The 27,902-nt window shown below is 37.9% G+C and overlaps 1 protein-coding gene across 1 annotated transcript in view; it reads left to right on the forward strand.

The window, feature by feature from the left end:
• ROCK2 (Rho associated coiled-coil containing protein kinase 2) overlaps nt 1-27,902 on the forward strand; it is a 164,343-nt gene that overhangs the window by 70,554 nt on the left and 65,887 nt on the right. The window contains exon 4 of the mRNA XM_054474394.2: nt 23,694-23,831. Coding sequence (XP_054330369.1) covers nt 23,694-23,831 — 138 coding nt within the window. The remainder of the gene's footprint in view (nt 1-23,693; nt 23,832-27,902) is intronic.

Below are 27,902 nucleotides of genomic sequence, written 5' to 3' on the forward strand. Positions count from 1 at the left end.
ATAGAGCTGTCTATTTCTCCCTCAGTTCTGTTTTTGCTTCATATATTTTGATGGTCTGTTACTAGGTGTATAAATGTTTGTAATTGCTGTGTCTTCTTACTGTATTGAAACTTTTATTAAGATACAATGTCCTTCTTTGTTTCCTGTAACCTTTATTGATTTAAAGTCTATTTGGTCTGATATTAGTATAGCCACTTCTGCTCTCTTTTGGTTACTATTTCCATCCTTCCACTGTCAATCAGTTTGTGTCTTTGGATCTAAAGTGATTATCTTATGGACAATGCATAGATGGATCTTTGTTTTAATTCATTCTGCCAATCTCTGTCTTTTGATTGGAGAGTTTAATTCACTTACATTGAATGTCATTACTGGGAAGAAGAATTTATTTCTGTTATTTTGCTATTTGTTTTCTATATGTTGTAAAGCTTTTTTTTGACCCTTATTTCCTGCATTTCTCTTGGCTTTTGTGTTCAGTTCATTTTATTATAGTGGTATGTTTACATTCTTTCTCAATTCCTTTTGTATGTATTCTGTTTTCTTTGTAGATACCATAGGCATTACATTTAACATCCTAAACTTATAAAAATTCAGATGTCAAGTTATACCAGCTTAGCTTCAAGAATATACAGTAACTTTGCTCTTTTTTTTTTTTTTTTTTTTTTTTGAGACAGAGTCTTGCTCTGTCGCCCAGGCTGGAGTGCAGTGGCACCATCTCGGCTCACTGTAACCTCCGTCTCCCGTGTTCAAGTGATTTCCCTGCCTCAGCCTCCTGAGTAGCTGGGATTACAGGTGCCCATCACCGTGCCTGGCTAATTTTGGTATTTTTAGTAGAGACCATGTTGGCCAGGCTGGTCTCAAACTCCTGACCTCAAATGAGCCACCTGCCTCGGCCTCCCAAAGTGCTAGGGTTATAGGCATGAACCACTGCAGCTGGCCAGCTCTGCTTCTTTAACAGCTCTGCCCTCACCCTTTCCAGTTGCTGTCACAGAATTACCTCCTTATTGATTATGTGTCCCAAACCATAAACTAATCACTTTAAATGCATCAATTTTTTATATAGAACAAAATGGGTTTATGAACCAAAGTTTCAATAATACTAGCTTTTAGATTAATAATTTAAAAATATGTATTGGCCTTTTAAATCGAGTAGAAAGCAAAAAGTGCAATTACAAACCATTATTACAGTAATACTGGACTTTATAATTGTGTGCGTATTTACCTTTATTGAGATTTTTATTTCTTCACATGACTTCAACTTACTGTTTGAACAGTGGGTTTTCATTTCACCCTGTAGGACTTCATTGATCATTTCTTGCAGGTCAGGTCTACTGGTAACAAGCTCCCTTAATTTTTGTTTATCTGTTAATGTCTTAACTTTCCTGTCAGTTTAGGGAAAACACAACAACCAAAAAACCCAGTCAAACAATAACAAAGCTTCGTCACTTTCCAAGGCAGTCCTTTCCTCAGATCTACTCCAAATGAACCTTTCAATTCTACTTCTTTTTTTTTTTTTTTTTTTTGAGATGGAGTCTCGTTCTGTCTCCCAGGCTGGAGTGCAGTGGTGTGATCTCTGCTCACTGCAAGCTCCGCCTCTCTGGTTCACGCCATTCTCCTGCCTCAGCCTCCTGAGTAGCTGGGACTACAGGTGCCCGCCACCACACCTGGCTGATTTTTTGTATTTTTAATAGAGACGGGGTTTCACCGTGTTAGCCAGGATGGTCTCGATCTCCTGACCTCGTGATCCGCCCGCCTCTGCCTCCCAAAGTGCCGGGATTACAGGCGTGAGCCACCGTGCCCAGCCTCGAACCTTTCAGTCCTTTCAACCTCAGATGGCATTGTTTCAAGTCCCCAGAGCACCATACCCCTTGAGTATATCCTATCAATATGCCCTTTAAAACAGGGCAACAGGTTTCTGGTTCCACAAATAAGGAGCTTGGAAATCACCATCCGTCCTAACAACAAATAAAATGCTGAAGAGACTGAAAAACCAACAGTGCTTCTTGAATCCAAAAGACAGGTGAGGACACCAAACAAACCACTGACCCCAAACTAGAGAGACAAACAAATAGCCATGGCTATAAGATCCAGGATTCATAAGCAGAAATTGCCACGAGAACCAGTGCTGAGGTAGGAAAACCTGAGCTGTAACTGACAAATTGCTGGGGGCTAAGTGGTGGTCAAGTCAGACAATTAAAAACTTGCAGGGGACCCAGTTATAGGTGAGCCCCCACACCTTTACAGATTTTATATCCAAGAACTCAACCAGAGTCTCACAGTAAATATTGGAGAAAAATCTCCTCATGCTTCCAGGAAGATTAAAGGGAAAGGAACATTTTGAAATATGCCACAGCATTTGCTTCTTAACAAGGCCTGCCCTCTAGATTTAACCAGAGCATGATGGAACTTGGGGAAAGTTAATACACAACTCCAGCCCACACTAGCCATCCTATGACTCAGAAACACATTTGAAGTTCACAGTATAGAGGCACAGGGATTCACTGAGACCTAATCATAAGACTAGAACACTGCCCGCAAGATTGTAGAACCTAAGACTGTAGGAAACATTGCCTCTCTCTACACCTTATATTACTAAAGACCTATTTACAGAAGTTCCTTTTACTCAATGCATCATGTCCCGCTATCAAGGAAAAATTAGAAAGCATACTAAAAGGCAGGAAAAAAATTTTTGAAGCGACAGTAAGCATTAGAAGCAAACATGGTAGGAAAGCTAAAATTATCAAACCAGCAATTTAAAAGAACTTTGATTAATATGCTAATGGATAAAATAGCATGCATGAATAGAGTGGTGATGTGAGTAGAGAGACAGAAATCCTAAGGAACAACTGAAAATAAATTCTAGAGATCAAAAACACTTTTAACAGAAATGAAAAGTGCCTTTGGTAGACGTATTGCTAGACTGAACAAGGTTGATAAAATATCTCTTTAGTTTCAGGATATATCAATAGGTAAACCCAAAACTGAAAGCATGTAGAGGGAAGACTGAAAAAATCAGAACAGAATTATCACAGAACCATGGAACCACTAGAAAAGGTGTGAAATATGTGTAATGGGAATACAAGAAGAAGAAAAAAACAACAGAAGAAACATTTGAAATAATAGTGAAAATTTTACCCAAATTAATGTCAGACACCAAACCACGGATCCAGAAAGCTCAAAGAACACAAAGCAGAATAAATGTCTTAAACGTTACGTATAGGAATATCATTTTCAAACTGTAGAAAACCAAGCATAAGAAAAAGCCTGAAAGCCAAGAGAAGAAAAAGCCAAACAAACCACACTTTACCTATACAGGAACAAAGATAAGAATTTTATCTGACTTCTCCTCAGAAACCATGCAAGCAAAAAGAGAGTGGAATAAAATATTTAAAGTATTGAGAATAAAAAAGAAAGCAAAATTACCAATCTAGAATTCTGCACTTTAGGAAATTATCCTTCAAAAGTGATGGGGTGGCTGGGTGCAGTGGCTCATACGTGTAATCCTGGCACTTTGGGAGGCCAAGGTGGAAGGATTGCTTGAGGCCAGGAGTTTGAGACCAGCCTGGGCAACATAGTGAGACCCCATCTCTACAAGAAAATTAAAAATAATTAGCCGTATGTGGTGGCATGTGCCTGTAGTCCCAGCTACTCTGGAGGCTGAAGTGGCAGGATTGCTTGAGCCTGGGAGGTCAAGGCTCCTGTGAGCCATGACCATACCACTTCACTCCAGCCTGGGTGACAGAGCAAGACCCCATCTCAATGAAAAAGCACACAAACACAAATGATGGGAAGAGAGAGGATTCTGAAAAGAGAGGGGAGTAACAAGCAAGAGGAATCTCTTTCGTTACCTGGACAACAATCACACTGGCAGAATATGTCGTATATCCGAAGAAACAGGAAAATATATATAGGCCATTCAAAGAAAACAAAAATAAAAGAAACTGTCCTTGAAAAAGACCTGAAGGCCAAGGCCGATTCAAAAAAGGTTTTTTTTTTTTTTTTTTTTTTTTTTTTTTTTTTTTTTTTTTTTTTGAGATGGAGTCTTGCTCTGTCACCCACGCTGCAGTGCAATCATGCAGTCTTGGCTCACTGCAACCTCCACCTCCCAGTTCAAGAGAGTCTCGTGCCTCAGCCTCCCGAGTAGCTAGGATTACAGGCGCCTGTCACCACACCTGGCTAGTTTTTGTGTTTTTAGTAGAGATGGGGTTTTGCCATGTTGGCCAGGCTGGTCTCAAACTCCTGATCTCAGGTGATCCGCCTGCCTCAGCCTCCCAAAGTGCTGATATTACAGGCATGAGCCACCACTCCTGGCCCAAACAAAGACTTTAAAACAACTATCCAAAAGATGCTGAAAGAACTAAAGGAAGATATAGAGAAAGTCACGAAAGTGATGTGTGACCAATATGAAAATATCAGTAAAGAGACAGAAAACCTAAAAAGAAACCAAAAAATTTCTAGAGCTGAAAAGTACAATAACTGAAATAAAAAACACTAGAAGGGGTCAAAGGGGCAGATTTGAGCAGACAGAAGAATCAGCAAACTTGTATATAGGAAAATGAAGATTACTGAGTCTGAGGAACAAAGAAAACATTGAAAAGTGAACAGTGAAAAGTGAACAGAGAAAAGTGAACAGTGAAAAGTGAACAGATTGAATAGTGAACAGAGTCTAAGGGGTATGAGTAGGACACATTCAAATAGAACAAAATATGTACTGTGGGAATAACAGAAGAAGAAAGAGACAGAATATTTGAATGGGTGTAAACTCCCAAATTTTGATGAAAGCCGTGAATATCCAAGAAAGTCAACAAAATCCAACTAAAATGAACTTGAACTCAAGGAAATCTACAATGAGAAATCTTACGGTCACACTTGAAAATTACAAAGAGAGAATTTGAAAGCAGCAAAAGAGAAGTGATTTGTCACATATAAAGAATCTTCAATAGATTATGAATAGATTTCTCATCAAATATTTCAGAGGCCAGGAGACAGTGGGCCAATATATTCAAAGGGCTGATAGAAAAAAATGTCATCTGTGAATCCAGACACACATACACACACACACACACACAGACACAGCAAAACTGTTAAATGCACACACACACACACACACACACACACACACACACACACACACACACACACACACACACACACACACGAAAAAAACACACACACACACACAGTAAAACTCATATCCGGAGGGCTGACCTTAAGAAGCGAATGCTGTGGCATATTTCAAAATATTCCTTTCCCTTTAACCCTCTTGGAAGTGTGAGGGGATTTTTCTCCAATATTTACTGTGAGACTCTGGTTGAGCTCTTGGATATAAAATCTGTAAAGGTGTGGGGGCTCACCTATAACTGGGTCCCTTTCAAAGTTTTTAATTTTCTGACTTGACCACCGCTTAGCCCCCAGCAATTTGTCAGTTACAGCTCAGGTTTCCTACCTCAGCACTGGTTCCTGTGGCAATTTCTGCTTGTGAATCTTGCATCTTGTAGCCATGGCTCCCTTTATTTGTTTGTCTCTCTAGTTTGGGGTCAGTGGTTTGCTTGGTGTCCTCACCTGTCTTTTGGATCCTGGAAGCACTGTTGGTTTTTCAGTCTCTTCAGCATTTTATTTGTTGTTAGGATGGATGGTGATTTCCAAGCTCCTTATTTGTGGAACCAGAAACCTGTTGCCCTGTCTTAAAAGGCATATTGGGGCCAGGCGCGGTGGCTCACACCTGTAATCCCAGCATTTTGGGAGGCCGAGGCGGGCAGATCTCCTGAGGCCAGGAGTTTGAGACCATCCTGGCTAACATGGTGAAACCCCATCTCTGCTAAAAATATAAAAAATTAGCCGGGCTTAGTGGCGTGCACCTGTAGTCCCAACGAGCCGAGATCGTGCCACTGCACTCCAGCCTGGGTGACAGGGTGAGACTCCGTCCCCAAAAATAAGAAAAAAAAGCATATTGATAGTATATACTCAAGGGGTATGGTGCTCAGGGGACTTGAAACAATGCTGTCTGAGGTTGAAAGAATTGAAAGGTTCATTTGGAGTACATTTGAGGAGAGGACTGCCTCAGAAACCAGTGAAGCTTTGTTATTGTTCAGGGTTTTTGTTGTTGTTTGGGTTTTTTTGTTTTTGTTTTTGTTTCTTTTTTTTTTTTTTTGGTATGTGAAAATGGTGAAGCTTTGGCTTTTAGAATTTTGGTACTGTGGTCGGGAGAGTGGGAGATTAGATGACATGACAGTTGAGTTATAGAAGAGCCTAAAGATAGGGAAAATATATAGTAGTTGAATCCTAGCTCTTCCATTTTCTAACTCAGAGATCATGGTGACCACAGGCATGAGTCTTTCTGAGTTCCCACCTGTAAAATAGAGATAATTATACCTGTCTTATGGGAGTCATTATGGGGGATTAAGGGAATTAGTAATAAAAATAGGCCTGGTCAAAGTGCTTCCTAAGGGTTAATTGTATTATTGCCTATTGGTATATAGATTCATGCTGTGAATATTTTAAACAGATGCATTGTTTCTGCATACCTGTGTAGTTATGGAAGAGATACAGAATTTGGAGTTGAAATTTGGAAGGAATATGACAGACCTTAACTTATCATGTCTTAATGGCAGGATATTCACTGTACTGTGTTAATTTGATCATTACAATTTAATATGTTAAAGGAGAGAGAAGAAAAAGGAAGATGTATAAATAGAGAAGGCTTTTATTTTTGTTTTTATCATTAATTTTTCATCTCAAAATTTGTTTTGGCTACAAAATATGCAGAAACAAAGTCTTAATTTTTAGAAATGAAAAATATTTTAACATTCCATTAATCTGATGACCTGACCCAAGAGTTTATAGCATGTTTGTTTTGGCTTTAATTCTTGGTTCTGTTTTACTTTATGTAGAGATTCTTTAAAATAAGGATAAGATTGCAAAGGAGAAGTGCAGGTGCTTCTTTCATAGCCTTTTAAAGTTGATTCGTATACAGTAAATAAATTACTATGGCGGATATGTGTGGACTGTTCCACATTTGGCACATCTTTATGAGTATGTTTTTCTAGACATTTGAAGAAAGTTTTATAATAGTTGGTGCAAATTTGTCCTTTTATGTGAAATACTTTTTCATTTCAAGTTAAAAATGCATTACCACAGAGGATCTGCCAATTTCTACAGATCGAATTCTCACTGTACAAGTGACTTTAGTATGTCACAGTAGGTATTGCACAGTAGTCATGCACAGCATTATGGTGTTTTGGTAAATGATAGACTGCATATATGTCAGTGGTCCCAAAAGACTATAATGGAGCTGAAAAATTCCTTTTACCTAGTAATGTCAGCTGTCTTAAGGTCATAGCCATCTTAATGCCGTAGTTCCAACAATTACTCATGCAACTCAATAGTGAAAAAACAAACAAGCCCAACAAACCACCATGGACATATTTCTGAAAAAAGTGACACCTCAAGAAGTACCTCAGGCAGGTCCTTCAGGAGGGATTCCAGGAGAAGGCATTGTTATCATAGGAAATGCCAGCTCCATTCATGTTATTTTGCCTGAAAACCTGTTAGTGGGACAAGATGTAGAGGTGGAAGACAGTGGTATTTATGATCCTGACCCTTTGTAGGCCTATGGTAGTGGGCATGCATGTTTTAGTTTTCAATAAGAAAGCTTTAAAAATCTAAAAATAGAAAAAGGACCACAGGTGTGTACCACCATACATGGCTAGTTTTGAATTTTTTTTTTGTAGAAACAGGGTCCCCCAGTGTTGCCCAGACTTGTCTCTAACTCCTGGTCTCAAGCAGTCCTACTGCTTTGGCCTCCTAAATTGCTGGTGTGAGTAATCCTGCAATCCCACTGTGTAATCCCCCTGCTTACTTCTTATTCCTAAGAAAAATGTTAAGTGACATTAAATTTTTTCCTGGTCGCTGTTTTATTTAAAACTATGGAATTTAATATATGAATGCATTCTCATTCACAAAGGTCTAAATTGCTTAGAATTAGGTGGAAGAACATGTTAAAACCTCCATTTATCATGTTTCTTTCTCCCTATTACCATTTTCAAACATAAAGGTAACCACCCTTTTTGTATCCTTTCACTGCTTGGTGATTTACAGATATTTGGAGACTGTTGCAAAACTAATGTTGAATTATTTTCAGTGGGTATTTATATTTTCTCCTAATCATTTTCATTCTAGGAAAGTTTAAAACTTTTCCCTATTCAGTTATGAAAATTTCCCTTGAAATTAAGAATTATGTATATGATGAATACGTTCACAGTAGAATAATGAGAAAACAAGCCAACATTATACTTTTAAAATTCACCTGTAGTGTTAGAATTGAGAGAGAACTACTGTTATTAATTTGATATCTAGATTTCCAACTTGCCCATTTCTAAAGATACATGTAATATATTTAAGTCTTAAAGGATCATTATATACATAGTTTTGTAATTTGTGTTTTTTAATGCAGTAATAAATGGTAGCATACACTCTTTTAGCAGTTGTAACATGCCAGGCAGACTTTTAATCTATTTGTATTTAGTAACCCAGGTCTTCACAACAGTCCTTTCAGGTAAGTATTATTACTATTATGCCCATTGTACAGATGGGAAAATTAAACTCAGGTAGTTAGGATAAATAACCTACCGAAGTTCACATAGCTGCTAAGTGGTTGAAATGAGATTTGAATTTAGGCAGAGGATTCCAGAGAGTGTTCTCTTTGATATATGGTCATAACCATCTTTCCATGTCAATAAGTATAGACTTCACCTGTACTTTTATTGGCTGTATAGTATTTTACTTTCATCTCACTCAAACTCTTAGTAATATTCACATCTCTTTATTTCTTGAAAGGATTTTTTCTTTACAGGCTCTTCCTTCTAAGTTTCCTTCATGATTCATTCTCTACCTGACTTCTAAATTTGTAGTTTCCAATGGCCAGGCTTTTTGTTTCTTTTATTTGTCTTCTTAAGGTAAGCTCATGCATTCCTGTGACTTTAAATACAGTTTATATAATGGCAAGGTCCAAATTTATAGTTACTGCTCAGAACTTTCTACTTTGCTCCGCAACTCATATCCACAGTGGCTTATTTGACATCTTCATGAAGACGTGTCATAGATCTCTAAAATGTGTGAAATCAGAATGTTTGATTCCCTCTCTAACTTTGTTCTTCCTCCACAAATCTGTTCCTTCTCTTTCTGATTGTAGTAAATGGCTCTTGCATCAACCTAGTTGTTCAAGTCAAAAAATTAGGAGTCATCACTGATTACTCTTTTTTCTGTCAACCCTTATAGTTAATTTTTCAGTAAGTCCTGTTTCTGCTTTCATAATATTTCTCCAGTCCATCCACTTTTACTGTCATCACCTTCATCAAGCCACTCCATCATTATCCAGTTATGTATGAATACCTGCTTTGCATTCTATTTCCACTTCTGCTAACAGTGTTTCACCATCGTTACTATTAATCTTAGGTTGTGAAGTGCTGATGAAGACAGTGTTAGGACTCTGCTTATTACATCTATAAATTCACACTATCCAAGCTCAGTTAGACTGACATTACTATTTAGCAGACCATCTTCCTCCTGCTTGAAATACCCTTGTGTTCTCATGTATTACTCCTATCCCCATTCCTGGTTTGTGTGTAGTGGAATTAACAGTGGAGCTTTTTAGCATACATGTTTTGTTTTCATCTTTTTTATTTATTTCCCCACCTCCTTATATTGAGTTAGATAAAAAATGGGAATTCTCCATCTGATCTGACTAATATAAACTGCTGTCAAGGTGACCTTATAAAATATATTTATGTATTATCTCTGCTGTATATTTAATGGATCTTTTTCCAACTGAATGAACTATGAAATCTTCATCCTGGCCTTCCAGGCTGCCTTTTAAGGTGTTGGCCAATTAAAAAAAAAAAAACTTTAACTCTTATCTTCCACTGAGCTATTCATTGTAGGCAGGCTTCTCATTTCAGAGCATGCTCTTTGTGTTTTTGTGTGTGTGTGTGTGTGTGTGTGCCTTGTGCTATAGTTTATATATATACTTTGATTTCTTTTTTTTTTTTAATAATGTAAAACTTTGGATGCAGGAACTGTGTCTTTCAAGTACTTTTGGCATTTACATCAGGGATTCATAGCTGTTCTACATAGTTCACTCGTATCTGGAAAGATTATCTTATTTAGTCAGGAACACAGTTTTGGAGGAATATCTGTAGAGCAGCAGGAAGAAAAGGAGAACCCTTACTGTAGGCATTTGTCAGTTCAACCCAGACATTGGTAACTAATGTGTGTGTGTGCAACCAGATCATATCTGGAGTTAGATTTTTCTTGTCTTTCAGTATGCTGTATAGCACAGAAACTTGAATGTAGAAAGTTTGCATTGAAGAACTGACTGTGATCCTTCCTGATCACTGGGCTTATTGCTTCCTGGGCATCCACTGGCTTTTAATTTAGTTTTAAGCCAAGCTTTTAAAGTAGAACCAACCAGGAGGCAAGGATGTTGGGGACATGATTTTCCAATGCTACTCATGTAAACTCAACTTTTTAATTCCTTCTTTGGAATAAAACAGGCTCTTCACTGTTTACAGGGTTATTTTTAAGTGGCAAAAATTATCTGTCTTTCAACATGTTTTTGTAATTCCTGTATCCCCCATTCAATCTTGGCTGCCACAAACAGAAAATGTGAGGACATTTTTTTCGTGTATCTATGGTAGAAACAGTAACTGCTCCAGGTCTGTCAAGTAGATTCATTGGATCTTCTTATAAAAATAATATATTTTTGATAATAAAAATAAATTTGAAAATTTCAAATGAGGTGTTTTACTTAGAATGATGTTCAAAAGTTTTTGTCCATAAGTGTTTGAGGAGGTCCATTTTAGGATTTTCCAAGTGTATTAGTCTGTTTTCACGCTGCTAATAAAGACATACCCGAGACTGGGCAATTTACAAAAGAAAGAAATTTATTGGACTTACAGTTCCACGTGGCTGGGGAGGCTTCACAATCATGGCAGAAGGCAAGGAGCAGCAAGTCACATCTTACATGGATGGCAGCAGGCAAAGAGAGCTTGTGCAGGAAAACTCCCCCTTATAATAACCATTAGATCTCATGAGACTTAGTACTTATTATCATGAGAACAGCACAGGAAAGACCTGCCCTCATGATTCAGTTACCTCCCACTGGGTCCCTCCCACAACACATAGGAATTCGAGATGAGATTTGTTTGGGGACACAGCCACACCATATCACCAAGTATGTCTCTGGCTACACTTAGGAATGTCTCATCTACTTAAGTTTTTTTTTAAGCTCTACATATTAGCTTCAGAAAGTACAAATAAAAATAAGAATAAAAATTACCAAAGATTTTATCAGTTATGTTATAACCCCTGTTAACTTTTTGACCATTATTTATTTTTTTGTTTTTTGTTTTTTTTCATATGTATAGCCAGTTAGATGGTGTTTTTACACTCATCCACTTTTAAAATTAAAAACAAGGGATATAGCAATCTTTTCTATACAAAGAGAAACACTGTAATAGGAGCAACGTTTTTATCCTTTAGGTACTCATAGACTAGTGATGGGAAATTCATGTCATACTACATAACAGAATGAGCTAAATTCCATTTGTCTGTGGTGGAGTCAGCTAACATTCTCATTGAGGATATTCTGTGTGCTGAATATTTATAGCCATTATCTCATTTTATCTATGCAATAACTCTATGATATGTAGATGAAGCCACTGAAATTTAGAGATTAGGTAAATTGGCCACATAGTTCATAAACAGCTAGGAGTTTGCCCAGGTTTGTTGACATTTAAATCCATGCTTGCTATTTCTTTCTTTATTTATTTAAGACAGAGTCTTGCTCTGTCGCCCAGGCTGGAATGCAATGGCGCGATCTTGGCTCACTGCAACCTCTGTCTCCTGGGTTCAGGTGATTCTGCTGCCTCAGCTTCCTGAGTAGCTGGGATTACAGGCACCTGCCGCCACGCCTGCCTAATTTGTGTATTTTTAGTAAAGACAGGGTTTCACCATGTTGGTCAGGCTGGTCTCGAACTGCTGACCTCATGATCCACCCGCCTCAGCCTCCCAAAGTGTTGGGATTACAGGCTTGAGCCACCACGCCCGGCAAATCCATGGTTTTAAACATTACTCTGTGTGGTGTGATAATGAACAGTCACTGTATCTGACTGTTCATCTGTCTGTCCATCTGTATTGAATAAAGAAGGAGTTGAAGAATAAAGGGAAATCTACAGAGATGCTGAGGAAAATAATAATAAAATAACTTGGAAAGAGACATCCTCAAAGGATAATCAGTGGAAACCAGCTTTGCTAAAGTAATAGCATTTTATTGTGATACTTGTAACATGACTGCTAATAAATTATAAAGGTATGGTATAGATATTTGGCATAAATAAGCTTATTGCCTCTTAATGTTTGCTCTGTAGATTAAGTTATGTCAAAGACCACAAGCTGATGGTTCCAAGCTCTTGATTTATGAGCCAGGAACTGTCCTGTCAAAGCAGTTTAAGTGAAATTCAGGCCCTATGAACTAGAACATGTAGCCAAAATATTCTAAAGTTTTGTAGATATCCTACAGATATATGATTTTGTTGAATTAGTCAATTTAGCATTGTGCCAGCCACTACACAGTCTCACAAATGAAAGTATGTGTTATATTCCTAAAGGAGCTTATGAAGTAGACATGTTCACAAGTAATAGATTATTTTAAGTGCTATGGAAACACATAGAGGGGAGCAGTTTTACATGAAGAATCACCAAAAGTGAAGTCAGTCAGCATTTTTCTCATATTCAAAAGCCATCTTATGCCTATCTTGTGTGATTTTATTTTATATAAATGAGTATCTTTTTCCTTCTAGGTATATTTGTTTTTCTGTTTAGTTATCTCATATGTAAATATTGCTAGTTTAAATATTTAACTGTTTTCTACCAGCTGACAAATATATTTTAGCTTCTGTTGATATCTTTATAGCAGAAGTTTAAAAACTGTTCTTGTCATGTTCTGAGTCAAGCATAGGTAATAATACTGTATAAATTAAAATTGGCTCTTAATGTTGTATGGATTGCTTTCTCTAATGAAGTTAGGAAGCATTCAAAATTTGATTTGTTCTTAAAGTGAGTGAAGATTTGAAGAGTGGTGTAAATATATATAGAAGAGGGACTATGTTAGCAACTCCTTTTTTTTTTTTTTTTTTTTGAGACAGAGTCTCGCTCTGTCACCCAGGCTGGAGTGCAATGGTGTGATCTCGGCTCACTGCAACCTCTACCTCCCAGGTTCAATCAGTTCTCCTGCCTCAGCCTCCTGAGTAGCTGGAATCACAGGCACCTGCCACCACACCCAGCTAATTTTTGTGTTTTTAGTAGAGATGGGGTTTTGCCATGTTGGCCAGGCTGGTCTGGAACTCCTGACCTCAGATGATACACCTGCCTCAGCCTCCCAAAGTGCTGGGATTACAGGCGTGAGCCACCACACCTGGCCTAAGCAACTTCTTTTTAACACTGTTGACATATTTTAAACTATATTTAACAACATTGCTGGAATGACTATTTGAGATAACCTGCTAATTGAACACAAATCAGTTGAAAATCTGGTCTATCTGCTGTAAGAGGGTTTTCTAGTTTCAAGTCTAGGATAATTCATTCTTTAAATTCCCACTCCCCACCTGTGTTTTCATATTCCTTTCCTGTGCATTTATTTTCGGTATTCTATAAATTTTACAACACTATACAAATCAAAGGAATTGTTACTCCAGCTTGGTCATTTAATATAGAAGATGGATGTAAGCCATGATTCTTGTCATTACTTACTTTGCTCTTTGCATTTAGGATTCTTGTTATATACAGTTACTATATATCAATCCTTCAAATTTCAAAAAATTTTTTTACAAGAAAAGTATATTTTAAAGATAAAATTAATCCAAAAGTAGTGCCAAATAGGACTGCTTATTAATATAGATTTATGTATCACTAAGGATAATTACTAATTACTACTTTTACACAATTTTAAAATATATAAACACCGTTAGCTACATAAACTTATTTAGACCCAACAACAACCTTATGATAGGTATTATGATACTAGCTTTATAGATTGCAAAACTGAGTCTCAGAGAGGTCAAATGACCTGTCCAAGGAAAAAGAATTCAGTGGCATAGCAGGACCTGGAACCCATATTTGTATGATTTTAAATCCAGAAGTATTTTAATTACTTACACTTAATCAGTAGCTTCCAGAGTGCTTATGAATGTTTTATTTTGGCTTAAACATTTGTCTTGCAGTTCCATTTACAGTATATGATATGCAAACACTGATTTGTATAGTTAATGCAAAGATAACTTCAGTCTGGTCTTTACCCTAATGATCACCAACTAGGGAAAAGTAATCCATTTAAATGAGGCTCTAGAGCAGCTTTTCCCAAAGTGTGAGGTATGCTAGTATATGTATCAAAGGAATATTTATTATTTTAATGTAATTCCCAGCCTAAAAGGCCATCAGCCCTCAGACCAACCAACAACAGGTTTATTCTAGATCTTATGTAGTGAAGCCTAAATCTCCCTTAAAAGCTCAAACTTTCTTCTCCCCTGTCCTCACTTCTCTTGAAGCTCTTTGTCTAGCTCCTTCCCCTCTGGGCACATGCAGTCTCCTCATAATTTCCTCCAGTCTGTCACCCTTGCCTTTCCTATATTTGACTCTTTATACTTCTTTAGTAATCCAGCTCTTCCTCCTCAGCTCCAACTCCTCTCCCTTTTCAGTTTTCTTTTCTTTTTTTTAATCCCTTTCCAAGATCCACACATCAAACACCAGTGTCCTCTTTACCCCTTGGGTTCTTCATAACACTGTCACATATACCTTAGCCCTAGACTTATCCTACCTCCCGTCCTATCACAGCTCCTTCTCCACTCAACTGCATTCACAACCCACCCTAACTCCTTAACCTGTGACTAACAGAAATAACCTGCTCAACAAAATCTGTGGTATGTAGTGTCTTTCTCACCAAACCAACTTCTAACTGGTTCCAGGATTGGGAGGTCTTGTTTTTTTCCCCTTGGCTGTCTCATAACTGAACTCCATAGGCTCTCTCCACACTTTAAAATGTTTTCTACACTTTTGTGCTTATTCACTGTTGCTAAGCTTGCATTCTACAGTTTTGGTGATTCAGAATGTTCTGGGGTTCACGAATAATATGGGGAACATTTTAAAAAAGAATTAACTAAGAGCAGTTGACAAAGCCTCCTGCCTTGAAAGGAAATTTTGGCTTACAAAGGACCATTGTTAAATCAGATTGGACAGGAGGTGATATCAAAGAAATACGCAGGTATTAAGGGTATGAGACAAAACTTCTAATGCATGAAGTTTGGGAAATACTGCTCTAGGGTATTTGGAATTCAAATTTATTCATTCAGTTAGTCGCTTATTCACTCATGCATTCACCATGTCATTATATTAAGCATCTACTCTGTACCATCATTGGGCTAGCTATGCAGTAGTATGACAAAAATTCACAGTTTCAGCCCTCATAGAGTTTCCTGTGTAAGGGAAGGGAGATTCCATGTGCTTTCATGAAAAGCAGAGTTTTTGTTTCTTAAAAAAAAAAAAAAGTTCCTCCTTAAACAGATTTTAAAAATATAACTGAAGTGACAAAAATACACTTTCTGTAAATAAATAACATCTAGTAGATGTGTTACCCCTCAGAATTTCTATTATGATAAATAAATGTACCAAACTTGGTGTCAGAAATCACTGTGGGCCAGGTTAGAAAAACAAACACTTTTCACTTGAAAATACATCACTCCATTATTCAATATTATAAAATGAAGAAAAATCACTATTACTGCTCTAGTTAGTAAATGAAAGTGTATTTGCTTATTACGAATGTTGGTTTGATTTCAAATCTCCTGAAGTACCTATCTCCTGAGATGCTGGCTGAGCTTTAAGGACAGCTTGCAACACTGGATCTTCCCATGGGCCGCCATCTCTAATGATTCGAGTCACCAGTCCCAGATTCACATGTCCATATCTGCGGAGGTGATTCTGGTATTCCTGGAATGATCCAAGAATATCCTTTAAGAGCTCTTCATAAAACTCACCTCTTCCAAAGAACAGCAGCAACTCGAAGAAACTCACAGCAAGGCTACTCAAAACATGTTGTACGTGCTCACATTCATCTGGGAATGATGCACTGGCTGTTGTAAAACAACAAAGTACAATCTGAAGAACCTGAAGCTGTGGCAAAGGGACCTGCCATCTTCCAGCGTAATCTTCAACCACCTGACAGAAGCGTCGGCAATAACCCCGACAGCTGATCGCGACGCCGCCACTGCAGCTGCCAGCACCGCCTCTGCCGTCGCCCGCACCTCTAAGCCCCAAAGGGCCCAGCAGGGACTCCACAGTGGCCACAAGCTCTTCTCTGAGGCGTTCGGCCTTTTGATCGCTGTCTTCCTCCGCCGTGAGGCTCTCGCCGCCCAGCACATACCAGCCCCTGCTCCTCCGCCGCTGTAGCTGCCTAGGCTAACCTCCCAAATTTCAAAATATTTTAAAATGAGAAGTGATGTAATCTATTAATATAATCTTTGTAATTATAATTTGTTTAGGCAGTTTTCATTTTGGGCTATATTTTCTTTATATCCATACTGATGTTTTGTTTGCTTGTTCTATCAAATACTGAGAATCCCTAGCCTACTATCCCTGCATTAAAAATTTTGATCGGGGTGACCTTGGAGCGTAATTCAACCTCTGAACAACCTGAACTAAGACCATGGGGTATTAACATTTCCAACTGAAGGTATAGATTTGTCTGTTTCTTTCTTAGTTCTGTTAGTTTTTATGTTATTAATTTTCAGGCTCATTTATTGAAGATGCATACGTAATTAGAATGGTTATGCCTCCGTAATGAATTACCCCTTTTATCTAAATTACCTTCTTTATCTCTTATGATACTCTTTGCCTTGAAGTCTGCTTTATTATTTACATGCCAACTTTCTTACCCTTGCAGTTTGCATGGTATATCTTTCTCCATTCATTTGTTTTCAAGTCATTTGACCTCATAATTAAACTATATAACTTATGTATATATTGATATATAATATGTATATTAGATATATGTATTAGTCCGTTCTCACATTGCTGTAAAGAACTACCTGAGAGACTAGATAATTCATAAAAGAGGTTTAATTGACTCACAGTTTTGCAGGCTGTACAGGAAGCATGGCTGGGCAGGCCTCAGGAAATTTACAATCATGGCAGAAGGTGAAAGGGAAGCAAGCATGTCTTATGTGGCCAGAGAAGGAAGAAGAGAACAAAGAGGGAGAATGCCACACACTTTTAACAACCAGATCTCATCAGAACTCACTATCAGGAGAACAACAAGGGGGAAGTCCCTCCCCATGATCCAGTCACCTCCCACTAGGCCCTTCCCTCCAACACTGAGGATTACAATTTGACCTGAAATTTGGGTGGGGGCACAAATCCAAACCATATCAATATATAATTATTATATATAAGTATGTGAACTATAATTGCTTTTTAATCAGTTTTTATAATTTATGTTTATTAATTGGAGTATTTAATCCATTTATAATTACACATATTTTAGACTGTTTAAAACGGTATTGGAATCCCCTGAGTCTCTTCATTTTCATTTATTCATTTTGTCTTTATTTTTCAGATTGATTTGTGTTCAAGTTCACTGACTTCCATATAGTTTCCTTTTTTTTTTTTTTTTTTTTGTGATGGAGTCATACTCTCTCATCCAGACTGGAGTGCATGGAGTGCAGTGGCACCATCTCGGCTCACTGCAACCCCTGCCTCCCAGGTTTAAGCAATTCCTCTGCCTCAGCCTCCCGAGTGGCTGAGATTACAGGCACACACCACCATGCCTGGCTAATTTTTGTATTTTTAGTAGAGACAGGGTTTCACCATGTTGCCCAGGCTGGCCTCGAACTCCTGACCTCAAGTGATCCCCCCACCTCAGCCTCCCAAAGTGCTGGGATCACAGGTGTGAGCCACTGCACCTGGCCTAGTTTCCATTTTTCTGTTGATATTTACTTCTATTCACTCATTAAGACTATATTTTATTTCTTTAATATATTTTCCGTTAGTTCTTTGAACATATTTATAAGAGCTATTTTTAAGTATTTGTCAGTTGAATCTAACATCTTTTGGGGCCATTTTCTATTGACTGCTTTTTTCTTGATGATGAGTCGCATTTTCCTTTTTGCCTATCTAGTAATTTTTAAATTATATACTGTACCTTGTGGATGTATGGTGGAGACTGGGGTTTTGTTATTTTTCTTTGAATACTATTGATTTTCATTCTGATAGGCTGTCCAGTTACTTGCTGTTCATCCTTAACTCTTGCAGGCTGTTTTACACTTTGTAAATGTAGATGTGTGGAAAGATCAAGATGTTTCCCAAGTTTTTTTTTTTTTTTTTTTTTTTTTGAGAGGGAGTCTCGCTCTTTCCCCCAGGCTGGAGTGCAGTGGTGCGATCTCCGCTCACTGCAAGCTCCGCCTCCTGGGTTCATGCCATTCTCCTGCCTCAGCCTCCCAGGTAGCTGGGACTACAGGTGCCTGCCACCATGCCTGGCTAATTTTTTGTATTTTTAGTAGAGACGGGGTTTCACCGTGTTAGCCAGGATGGTCTCAATCTCCTGACCTCATGATCCGCCCGCCTCGGCCTCCCAAAGTGCAGGGATTACAGGTGTGAGCCACTGCGCCCGGCCCCCAAGTTCTTTTAAATTTGTAGTATGCAACCTCCAAACTGTGTTTCCCTTTGGATCTTTTAGGGTTTAATATTAGGTTTTGTTAGGTTTGTGCTAGAGTAGGTCTTACTTTAGAGCCTGGTTCTTTTTCATAAGATGCGTCAGCTGAACACCCAAGAAATTAGCCAGGTTCCTCTACCTTTTTTTTTTTTTTTTAAGAGACAGGGTCTCACTATGTTGCCCAGGCTGTCTCAAACTCTTGGGCTCAAGCAGTCCTCCTGCTTCAGCTTCCCAAAGTGCTGGGATTACAGGCGTGAGCCACCGCACGTGCACTTCTCTACTTTTGCTTGTCTGGAAATCCTGTGTTCTTCCAGTGCCACTTAACCTCTAGTGTTTATGTTTTACCATAACCCCAAAGCAGTTGGTCTCTAATAAACCTGGACTGCTTTCTTTCTGGGTAGCCCAGCCTTTAGCCAAGTACACACATGTGACTTCTAGGGATCTCCCTCTCCTTACTTTCCAGTTTCCTGCCCAGAATAATTTAGCTGCTTCATTTGTCTTAAACTCTGATCTCTGCCTCCTCAACTCAGCAGAAACGTGCAATTACATGCTGCGTACTGGTTGCAATATTGACTTTTATCAGAGTTTCTGGGCAATTATGGGGTTGACTTGGTGAGTTTCTCTTCTCTCAGGAATTACAGTCTTGTGTTTATTTTATGAAACCTGAATACAGTTGCCTTGCGTGTTTTGTCATTTTTGATGGTTGTTTACAATGGGAGGGCTAGCTGGTACCAATTACTTCGTCATAGCCAGAAGTGCATGATTCTGAGTAATAAGTATACAAATGTGTTGTGTCATCCTGGGACTTATTTGTGTTTTCCATTAGTGATTTGTTCAAACCCACTCCCCTAATACAATTTTGTACCTGGCTTTTATTGGAGGTGGAACAAAACTTTCTCTATTAAAGAGGCATAGCATTTTATGATTTTCTAAAATTTTATTGCATTTTATAGAGTATCTGATAAGTGTCATGGTTCTTCCCTGTCTCCTCTGGGGAAGACACCAGCATATCTTTGGTTTACCTTATTTTCATCAATATAAGTATTAGCTGTACATGTGGATAGTATTTGACAGAAGATAACTAGAAATATTACCTGCTGAATCTTTTTTAAAACTGGAAATTGATGGTGTGGCCACTTGTAAAATACATTTTTGCAGATATTAATTGAGTCATTAAATATTTAGTGAGTGCCTGTTTTATTGCCATTGCTGGCATTGTACTTGGCACTAGGGATATAATGGAGAACAAAATAGGCATGCATAATCCCCATCCTTGTTGAATTTACATTCCACTATGGGAGACAGGCAATAAATACAAAGAAACAACATCAAAAATTACAAATTATGATATCTACCAGGAAGAAAACAAATAGGGTTCTGTGGTTGAGAACAGTGAATTCTTAGTTAGGGTGGTCAGAGAAGACCTCTTTGAGGAGTTTTATATTTAAACTGAATGGATAAGGAGGTAGTATCCTTATGGGAGAGGTTGAATTAGGTACTATGATGGGTTTTTAAATACCTTTCCAGTACCCATAAAGATCCTGAGGAAAGTTTCGTTATATTAGAGGAACTGAGAGAAGATAAGTGTGTCTGAAGTATGAACAACGGGAAGAAAATGACAAGATTTAAGTTGGGAAGGTGGACATAGGCTAGATCATTTAGGACCCTGTAGACAATGGTCAGGTGCGTGATTTCCTCTTCTTTCTTCCGTCCCTGAATAGGGTAACCATATAATTTGTTGTACAAAAACTGGCATACTCTGAGTAAAAAGGAGCACCAACTGGATGGAATAGTGGGTTGACAGATGTAATCTAGCCCTGTTTGGGAAAATCATCCTAATTGTGTACATAACATATGTAGAAATAGTATAGATTCTGCCTGCAGACTACCTTTAAATCTTATTATTATTATACTTTAAGTTCTGGGATACATGCGTGGAACATGCAGGTTTGTTACATAGGTATACATGTGCCATGGTGGTTTGCTGCACCCATCAGCCTGTCATCTATATTTCTCCTAATGCTATCCCTCCTCTAGCCCCTCACCCTGTGACAGGCACTGGTGTGTGATGTTCCACTCCCTGTGTCCACGTGTTCTCATTGTTCAACTCCCACTTATGAGTGGGAACCTGCGGTGTTTGGTTTTCTGTTCCTGTGATAATTTGCTGAGAATGATGGTTTCCAGCTTCATCCATGTCCCTGCAAAGGACATGAACTCATCCTTTTTTATGGCTGCATAGTATTCCATGGTGTATATGTGCCACATTTTGTTTATCCAGTCTATCATTGGTGGGCATTTGGGTTGGTTCCAAGTCTTTGCTGTTGTGAACAGTGCTGCAGTAAACATACGTGTGCATGTGTCTTTATAGTAGAATGATTTATAATCCTTTGGGTATATACCCAGTAATGGGATTGCTGGGTCAAATGGTATTTCTGGTTCTAGATCTTTTTTTTTTTCCACCCAGGCTGGAGTGCAGTGGCGCGATCTTGGCTCACTGCAGCCTCAGCCACCCAGGTTCAAGCCATTCTCCTGCCTCAGTCTCCCAAGTACCTGGGATTACAGGTGTGCATCACCATGCCAAGCTAATTTTTGTATTTTTGGTAGAAACGGGGTTTCACCATGTTGGCCAGGCTGGTCTCGAATGCCTGACTTCAGGTGATCCGCCCGCCTCAGCCTCCCAAAGTGCTGGGTTTACCGGTGTGAGCCACTGTGCCTGGCCTCTGGTTCTATATCCTTGAGCAATTGCCACACTGTCTTCCACAGTGGTTTAATTAATTTACGCTCCCACCAACAGCATAAAGGTGTTCTGTTTCTCCACATCCTCTCCAGCATCTATTGTTTCCTGACTTTTTAATGATTGCCATTCTAACTAGCATGAGGTGGTATCTCATTCTGGTTTTGATTTGCATTTCTCTAATGACCAGTGATGATGAGCTTTTTTTCATGTTTGTGGGCTGCATAAATGTCTTCTTTTGAGAGGTGTCTGTTCATATCCTTTGCCCACTTTTTGATGGAGTTGTTTGTTTTTTTCTTGTAAATTTGTTTAAGTTCCTTGTAGATTCTGGTTATTAGCCCTTTGTCAGCTGGATAGATTGCAAAAATTTTCTCCCATTCTGTAAGTTGCCTGTTCACTCTGATGATAGTTTCTTTTGTTGTGCAGAAGCTCTTTAGTTTAATTAAATCCTATTTGTCAGTTTTGGCTTTGTTGCCATTCCTTTTGGTGTTTTAGTCATGAAGTCTTTGCTCATGCTTGTGTCCTGAATGGTATTGCCTAGGTTTTCTTCTAGGGTTTTTATGGTTTTAGATCTTACATTTAAGTCTCTAATCCATCTTGAGTTAATTCTGCTTACTATCTATATAGCCCTTGGGCAGTTTGATGTCTCTGTGCCTCAGATTTCCCATTTGTAGTATGGGGAAATAATACCTCACTGGGAATGAAGATTAAGTAAGATAATATATGTATCAAAACACGCAGTGCCTGGCACATGCCAAGTACTTAGTAAATCTGTTCTTTCAGCATTTATTTATTGAAAGGTTATTATGTGCCAGACATTATACTAGGCAATGGGGATTAAACGTTGAACCAAACACAGAAATCCTTGCCTTCATTGGGTTTATATTCTGGTGCTGAGAAATAGGTGATAAATAAGTTAAAAATGGGATGTAAGATGGTAATAAGTACGATGAAGCAAAAACATGACACAGAGAATGGAATATGGAATATGCTTGGCAGCAGAAGGGGATAGTGATTTGAACAGGGATTTAAGGAAGTGAAGGATTGAGCCAGCTACAGAAGGTGATTCCAGGCAGAGGGAACATGCAGAGATGATATGGGAAGTTGTTAGGGGGTTTTAAGCAGAGGAATGACAGGAAATGGTTTATATTCTAGAAGGATGACTAGGCTGTGGATAAGAGAGACTGACAGCAGGGAAACAAGTTGGAAATGGAAATAAAATATGTTGAGCCAGGGTGGTATCAGTGGAGGTAGTTAGAAATGGTTGGATTCTGAAACTTCTTGAAGGTAGAACTGACAGGATTTGCAGATAAATTTGATAAGATGTTTGAGAGAAAAAGAGGTTTTTTAGCTAGAGCAACTAGAAGGATGAAGCTACCATTTACTGAAATGGGGAATAACTGTGGGAGGAATAAATTCAGGGGTGAAGATTAGGAGTTTCAGTTTTAGGCATCCTATTAGACATCCAAGTATTAGTGTTAGCAGTTGTTACTTATCTAATAAATGTTAACTGTTATAATCATTCATTAAATATTTATTGGCTCTCTGGTGGACAGTTTGCTATGTTCTTGGAATTAAAAGGGTGGTCAAAAATAGACAGTCTTCTTGCCTCTATGGAATTTGCAGTCTAATTGGAAACATAGAAATTGGTCAGATGACCTCATCGTTGGTAGTATTTTTTTCCTAAAAAACAAACAAACAAACAAAAACCTTTAATTAGGGCACCTAAAGAGAAATAAGAGTGACTTAACAAAATCATAGGTATCCCTTGATATCTAAATTTATTAAGTTCTTACTGGCAGATAGTGAGGGATGTGTATACATTGATGTTTCAGACTACTTACATAAATGGTTTTTTTCAGTAGACGTATATTTTAAATTTCTTATTTAACAATACCTCATTCTTAAAGTTGGTTAGCTTAATATGAGAGAATGAAGCTTCACGAATTTACCTTCATTTAGTTGAAATGAGAGAGTTGTATATTGAATTCAGTGTTTAAAATATTACATATTTCATAGAATACTTAGGTTGTTAGAAATGTTCTCCTTTGTTTCTTTCATTAAAAATGTTTTGCTTTTACTTTTTATTAGCTAAGGACCATTTTTTTGTAACTGAAGTCTTTAATAATAGCATTATAGTATCATCTGTTTACCTTTCTCTCATAACATGAAAGTATTAATTTTTGTGTTTTAAAAAATCAACAGGTTCGTCATAAGGCATCGCAGAAGGTTTATGCTATGAAGCTTCTTAGTAAGTTTGAGATGATAAAAAGATCAGATTCTGCCTTTTTTTGGGAAGAAAGAGATATTATGGCCTTTGCCAATAGCCCCTGGGTGGTTCAGGTAAGCATACTAACTTTTATAAGTTTATTTCCTTTTTTTTATGAGTGCTTTATTATTCATGAGTTGATTTTTGTGTGCCAAGTCTTATGCTTCATTTACGTGGTAACAGTGCAGTTATTTTTAGGAGATTTGATTCGAAACATTTGTTTAATGTTCCAAAACCGTATGTCCACATAGATATGACATGTAATACTTATTTAAATTGTTGTATGGAAGCAAGTATTACTTGCAGCTTTTTCTTCTTGATTCTTTTATAAAGAATTGGCTTGAATACCAGTATGCCATTATTTCATACCCACTTATTCTTGTGATTTACATAGTAGGAACATAGTAAATTCATTGAATCATCTGGAAGGGTATATACATATTAATATTCCAACATGGCACATGTGTACATATGTAACAGACCAGCACATTGTGCACATGTACCCTAGAACTTAAAGTATAATCATTAAAAAAAAAAAAAAAAAAAGTTTGTGTGGCCAGGCTCAGTGGCTCACATCTGTAATCCCAGCACTTTGGGAGGCCGAGGCAGGTGGATCACGAGGTCAAGAGATTGAGACCATCGTGGCTAACACAATGAAACCTTGTCTCTACTAAAAATACAAAAAAATTAGCCGAGCATAGTGGCACCCACCTGTAATCCCAGCTACTCGGGAGGCTGAGGCAGGAGAATTGCTTGAACCCGGGAGGCAGAGGTTGCAGTGAGCCGAGATTGTACCACTGCACTCCAGCGTGGGCAAGAGAGCAAGACTCGGTCTAAAAAAAAAAAAAAAGAAGTTTATGTTACATTAATCAGCCTATCTTGAAAAAAAAAAAAAAAACCAAGAAACTTCCTACAATAAACATTTAGAAAATTCTACAATATTGTGGCTCCTAATTTTGCCTTTTATTTGACTGTGGGTTAAGGAATTTATGGTTCTGCTTTGCCTTCATTCTTTTTTTTTGAGATGAAGTCTTGCTCTGTTGCCCAGGCTGGAGTGCGGTGTTGCGATCTCCGTTCACTCCGTCTTCTGCTTTCCAGGTTCAAGCAGTTCTCCTGCCTCAGTCTCTCGAATAGCTGGGACTACAGGCATCTGCCACCACGCCTGGCTAATTTTTGCATTTTTAGTAGAGATGGGGTTTTGCCATGTTGGCCAGGCTGGTCTCGAACTGCTGACCTCAAGTGATGTGCTTGCCTTAGCCTCCTGAAGTGCTGGAATTACAGATGTGAGCCACCACACCTGGCCTTTGCCTTCTTTACTATTATGTTTCTCACTAGCTTTGCTTCTCTAAAAATTTTTTTTATACTAGTAACTAAATCTGCAAACATTTTTGAACAAGTGTCCTGAGTAAGATTAGGTATATACCAGTTCTTGTTCAGAATGCTTAAATGATCTGGGAGTTTGATACCTTGCTTGTGGAAGGCAGTTCAGATTCCCACCCCCGCTCCCCCCAAAAAAACTCACTTTTGACCATGTTATTTAGAAGCTCATTACTGTTGCTTTTTTATAAGGTTGATCCTCACTCCTCCCTCCCCCACTTTTTTTTTAAATTGTAGGCAGTGAATAGAAATTCTGATATGTACAGCGAAACTAAAACTTCTATGGTAAATTCTATACCATGATAATTTTTTTTTTCCCTTGAGACGGAGTCTCCCTCTGTCACCCAGGCTGGAGTGCAGTGGCGCGATCTTCGCTCATTGCAACCTCCACCTCCTGGATTCAAGCGATTCTCCTGCCTCAGCCTCCCGAGTAGCTGGGATTACGGGTCCTCACTACCATACCTGGCTAATTTTTGTATTTTTAGTAGAGAGACGGGGTCTCACCATGTTGGCTAGGCTGGTCTCGAACTCCTGACCTCAAGTGATCTGCCTGCCTTGGCCTCCCAAAGTGCTGGGATTTACAGGCATGAGCCACTGCACCCGGCCTGCATACCATGATAATTTATCTGATTAAAGAATGATTGCAATAAAGTATTTGTTTCACTTTTAGCTTTAAATTGCTTTCATAGTAGCAGATTGCCATTTCTGGTTATTTCATAAATTGATATTCTTTGATCTTTAATTCTGCTATGTGAACCTTTATAAAGTGTTAATTGAGATAGAAGAAAATCTGCTGATTATTGAAGTAATTGGGATAATGGATCTGAGGAAGCAAACCAATAGTGAAACATAGTACAATTGAAAAAGTAAATCCGATTATAATTGTGGCCTTTATATGCTTCTCTCTCTTGGTAAAGAACAACATTCCATGCACCATTATATTTATGTGTATAAAATGTTTGACTTTTTGGGAAAACTTGTCAAAGTGACTGACTTCTTTTTATTTATTGTTTTATTCAATGATTTTGAATATTTTCACAGAGTTGTACAACCATTACCATTACCTAATTTTAGGACATTTTTCTCACCCTCCAAAGGAGCCCTGGACCAATTAGCATTTATTCCCCCAATTCCCCCTGCCCTCCTGCCCCTGTCAACTGCTATTCTATTTTATGTCTTTATGGATTTGCCTATTCTGAAAGTGTCCTATAAATCAGATCACACAACATGTATGTATGTCTTTTGTGACATCTTTCACCTAGCCTAATGTTTTGACATTCATTCATTCGTGTTATAGCATGTATCAACACTTAATTTCTTATTATGGTTAAATAGTATTCTGTTACGCGGTTGTACCACACTTCGTTCATTCATCACTTAATGGACATTTGTGTTGTTTCTCCTTTTTGACTATAATGAATAATGCTGCTTTGAGTATTCTTTCATAAGGATTTTGGTACATATGTTCACACATTTCTTTTAGGAATCTACATTGCAGTGAAATTAATGAGTCATCAGATATGCCTATAATTAATTTTATTGTATTATTTGTTTTCCAAATCTCAACTCTTATTTTTAAATGACTATTAAATATTTAATTGTATTAATGCCCCCATAGTTACTATAATTTTGTTAGAAATATCACTTTTCATTTTTGTTAATATAAATTAGCCACAGTAATAGGTCAAATCTTCGGCCTATCTGTATTTCTTAGAAATATATTATTAGGGTGATTTCTGAATTCAATAGATAAATATTGACATATTTTTAAAACTTTTATTCTTTTGCGGGTAGAGAGGACTTTGTCTTTTTAAAGCCATTTATATATCCAGTTTGCTGTGTTTTTCTAGTGTTCTTATTTTTATGGCAAATGCTTCCTTGCTTTCCTTTGTAGTTTTGTCACCCAGATGTGTACCCCTAAACACCTTAGTTTAGTTTTGGCATTAAAAAAAAATTTAAGTTCAGGTATATCTTTTAAATCTCTCAATGTAGAGAGTTTCCCTCTTCTTTCATTTACTTTTGTCCCCAGGTTGAAGAAACCTGGATTTTGCTGATGTCTTCTTGTGGTGTAGTTTAACATGTTTCTCTCTCACTTGTATTTTTGTAAATTGGTTGTTAGATATAGAGGCTTGATCAGATTCAGGTTTCACTTTGGAAGGGGATGGTGTAGGACTACTTCATAGGCCGGGTTCATAGGCCACCTATAAGAAGACTAATGTCCGGTTATCTGGTGTGTTACCAGCTATTTGTGCTCAGTGTCTTGATATATCATTTATTAAGGTTTGTAAAATGATACTTCAGTTCAATCATTCCTCCTTGGTTATAGTGACTGGAATACTTCTGTGAAGAAAAATATTTATCTGTTTACTTGTTAGTTACTCGGTGCAGTTCACACTGGAAGGACAGGATAAATGCTTTATTCTTTTATTGTATTTACCAGTTTTCAAAATAAGGGTGACCAGTTTTGGGGGAGAATCAGTTTGAACTCATGGACTTAAAACCTGTTTGATATGTTTCAGTCTTTGAATATCTTATTGATGCTTAAATTGTGGTACCTTTGACCAGTGGGATCAGAATGAGGTTGGTTTCTGAAACCTTTAACGAAGCCTTAATAGTCTTTCATAGCTTGCTTGCAGTGTGATGTAACAGGGTGCTCCAGACCTATCTTAAACATTTGCTGCTCTTGATGTGTAATTAACTGTGCTTGTAGGTCTGTGTTTTATACATGTGTGAGTTTTTCTTTACAATAGATTCCTAGCGTTGGGATT

Source organism: Pongo pygmaeus, chromosome 12 (assembly GCF_028885625.2).
Source record: "Pongo pygmaeus isolate AG05252 chromosome 12, NHGRI_mPonPyg2-v2.0_pri, whole genome shotgun sequence".
Classification (NCBI taxonomy): Eukaryota; Metazoa; Chordata; class Mammalia; order Primates; family Hominidae; genus Pongo; species Pongo pygmaeus.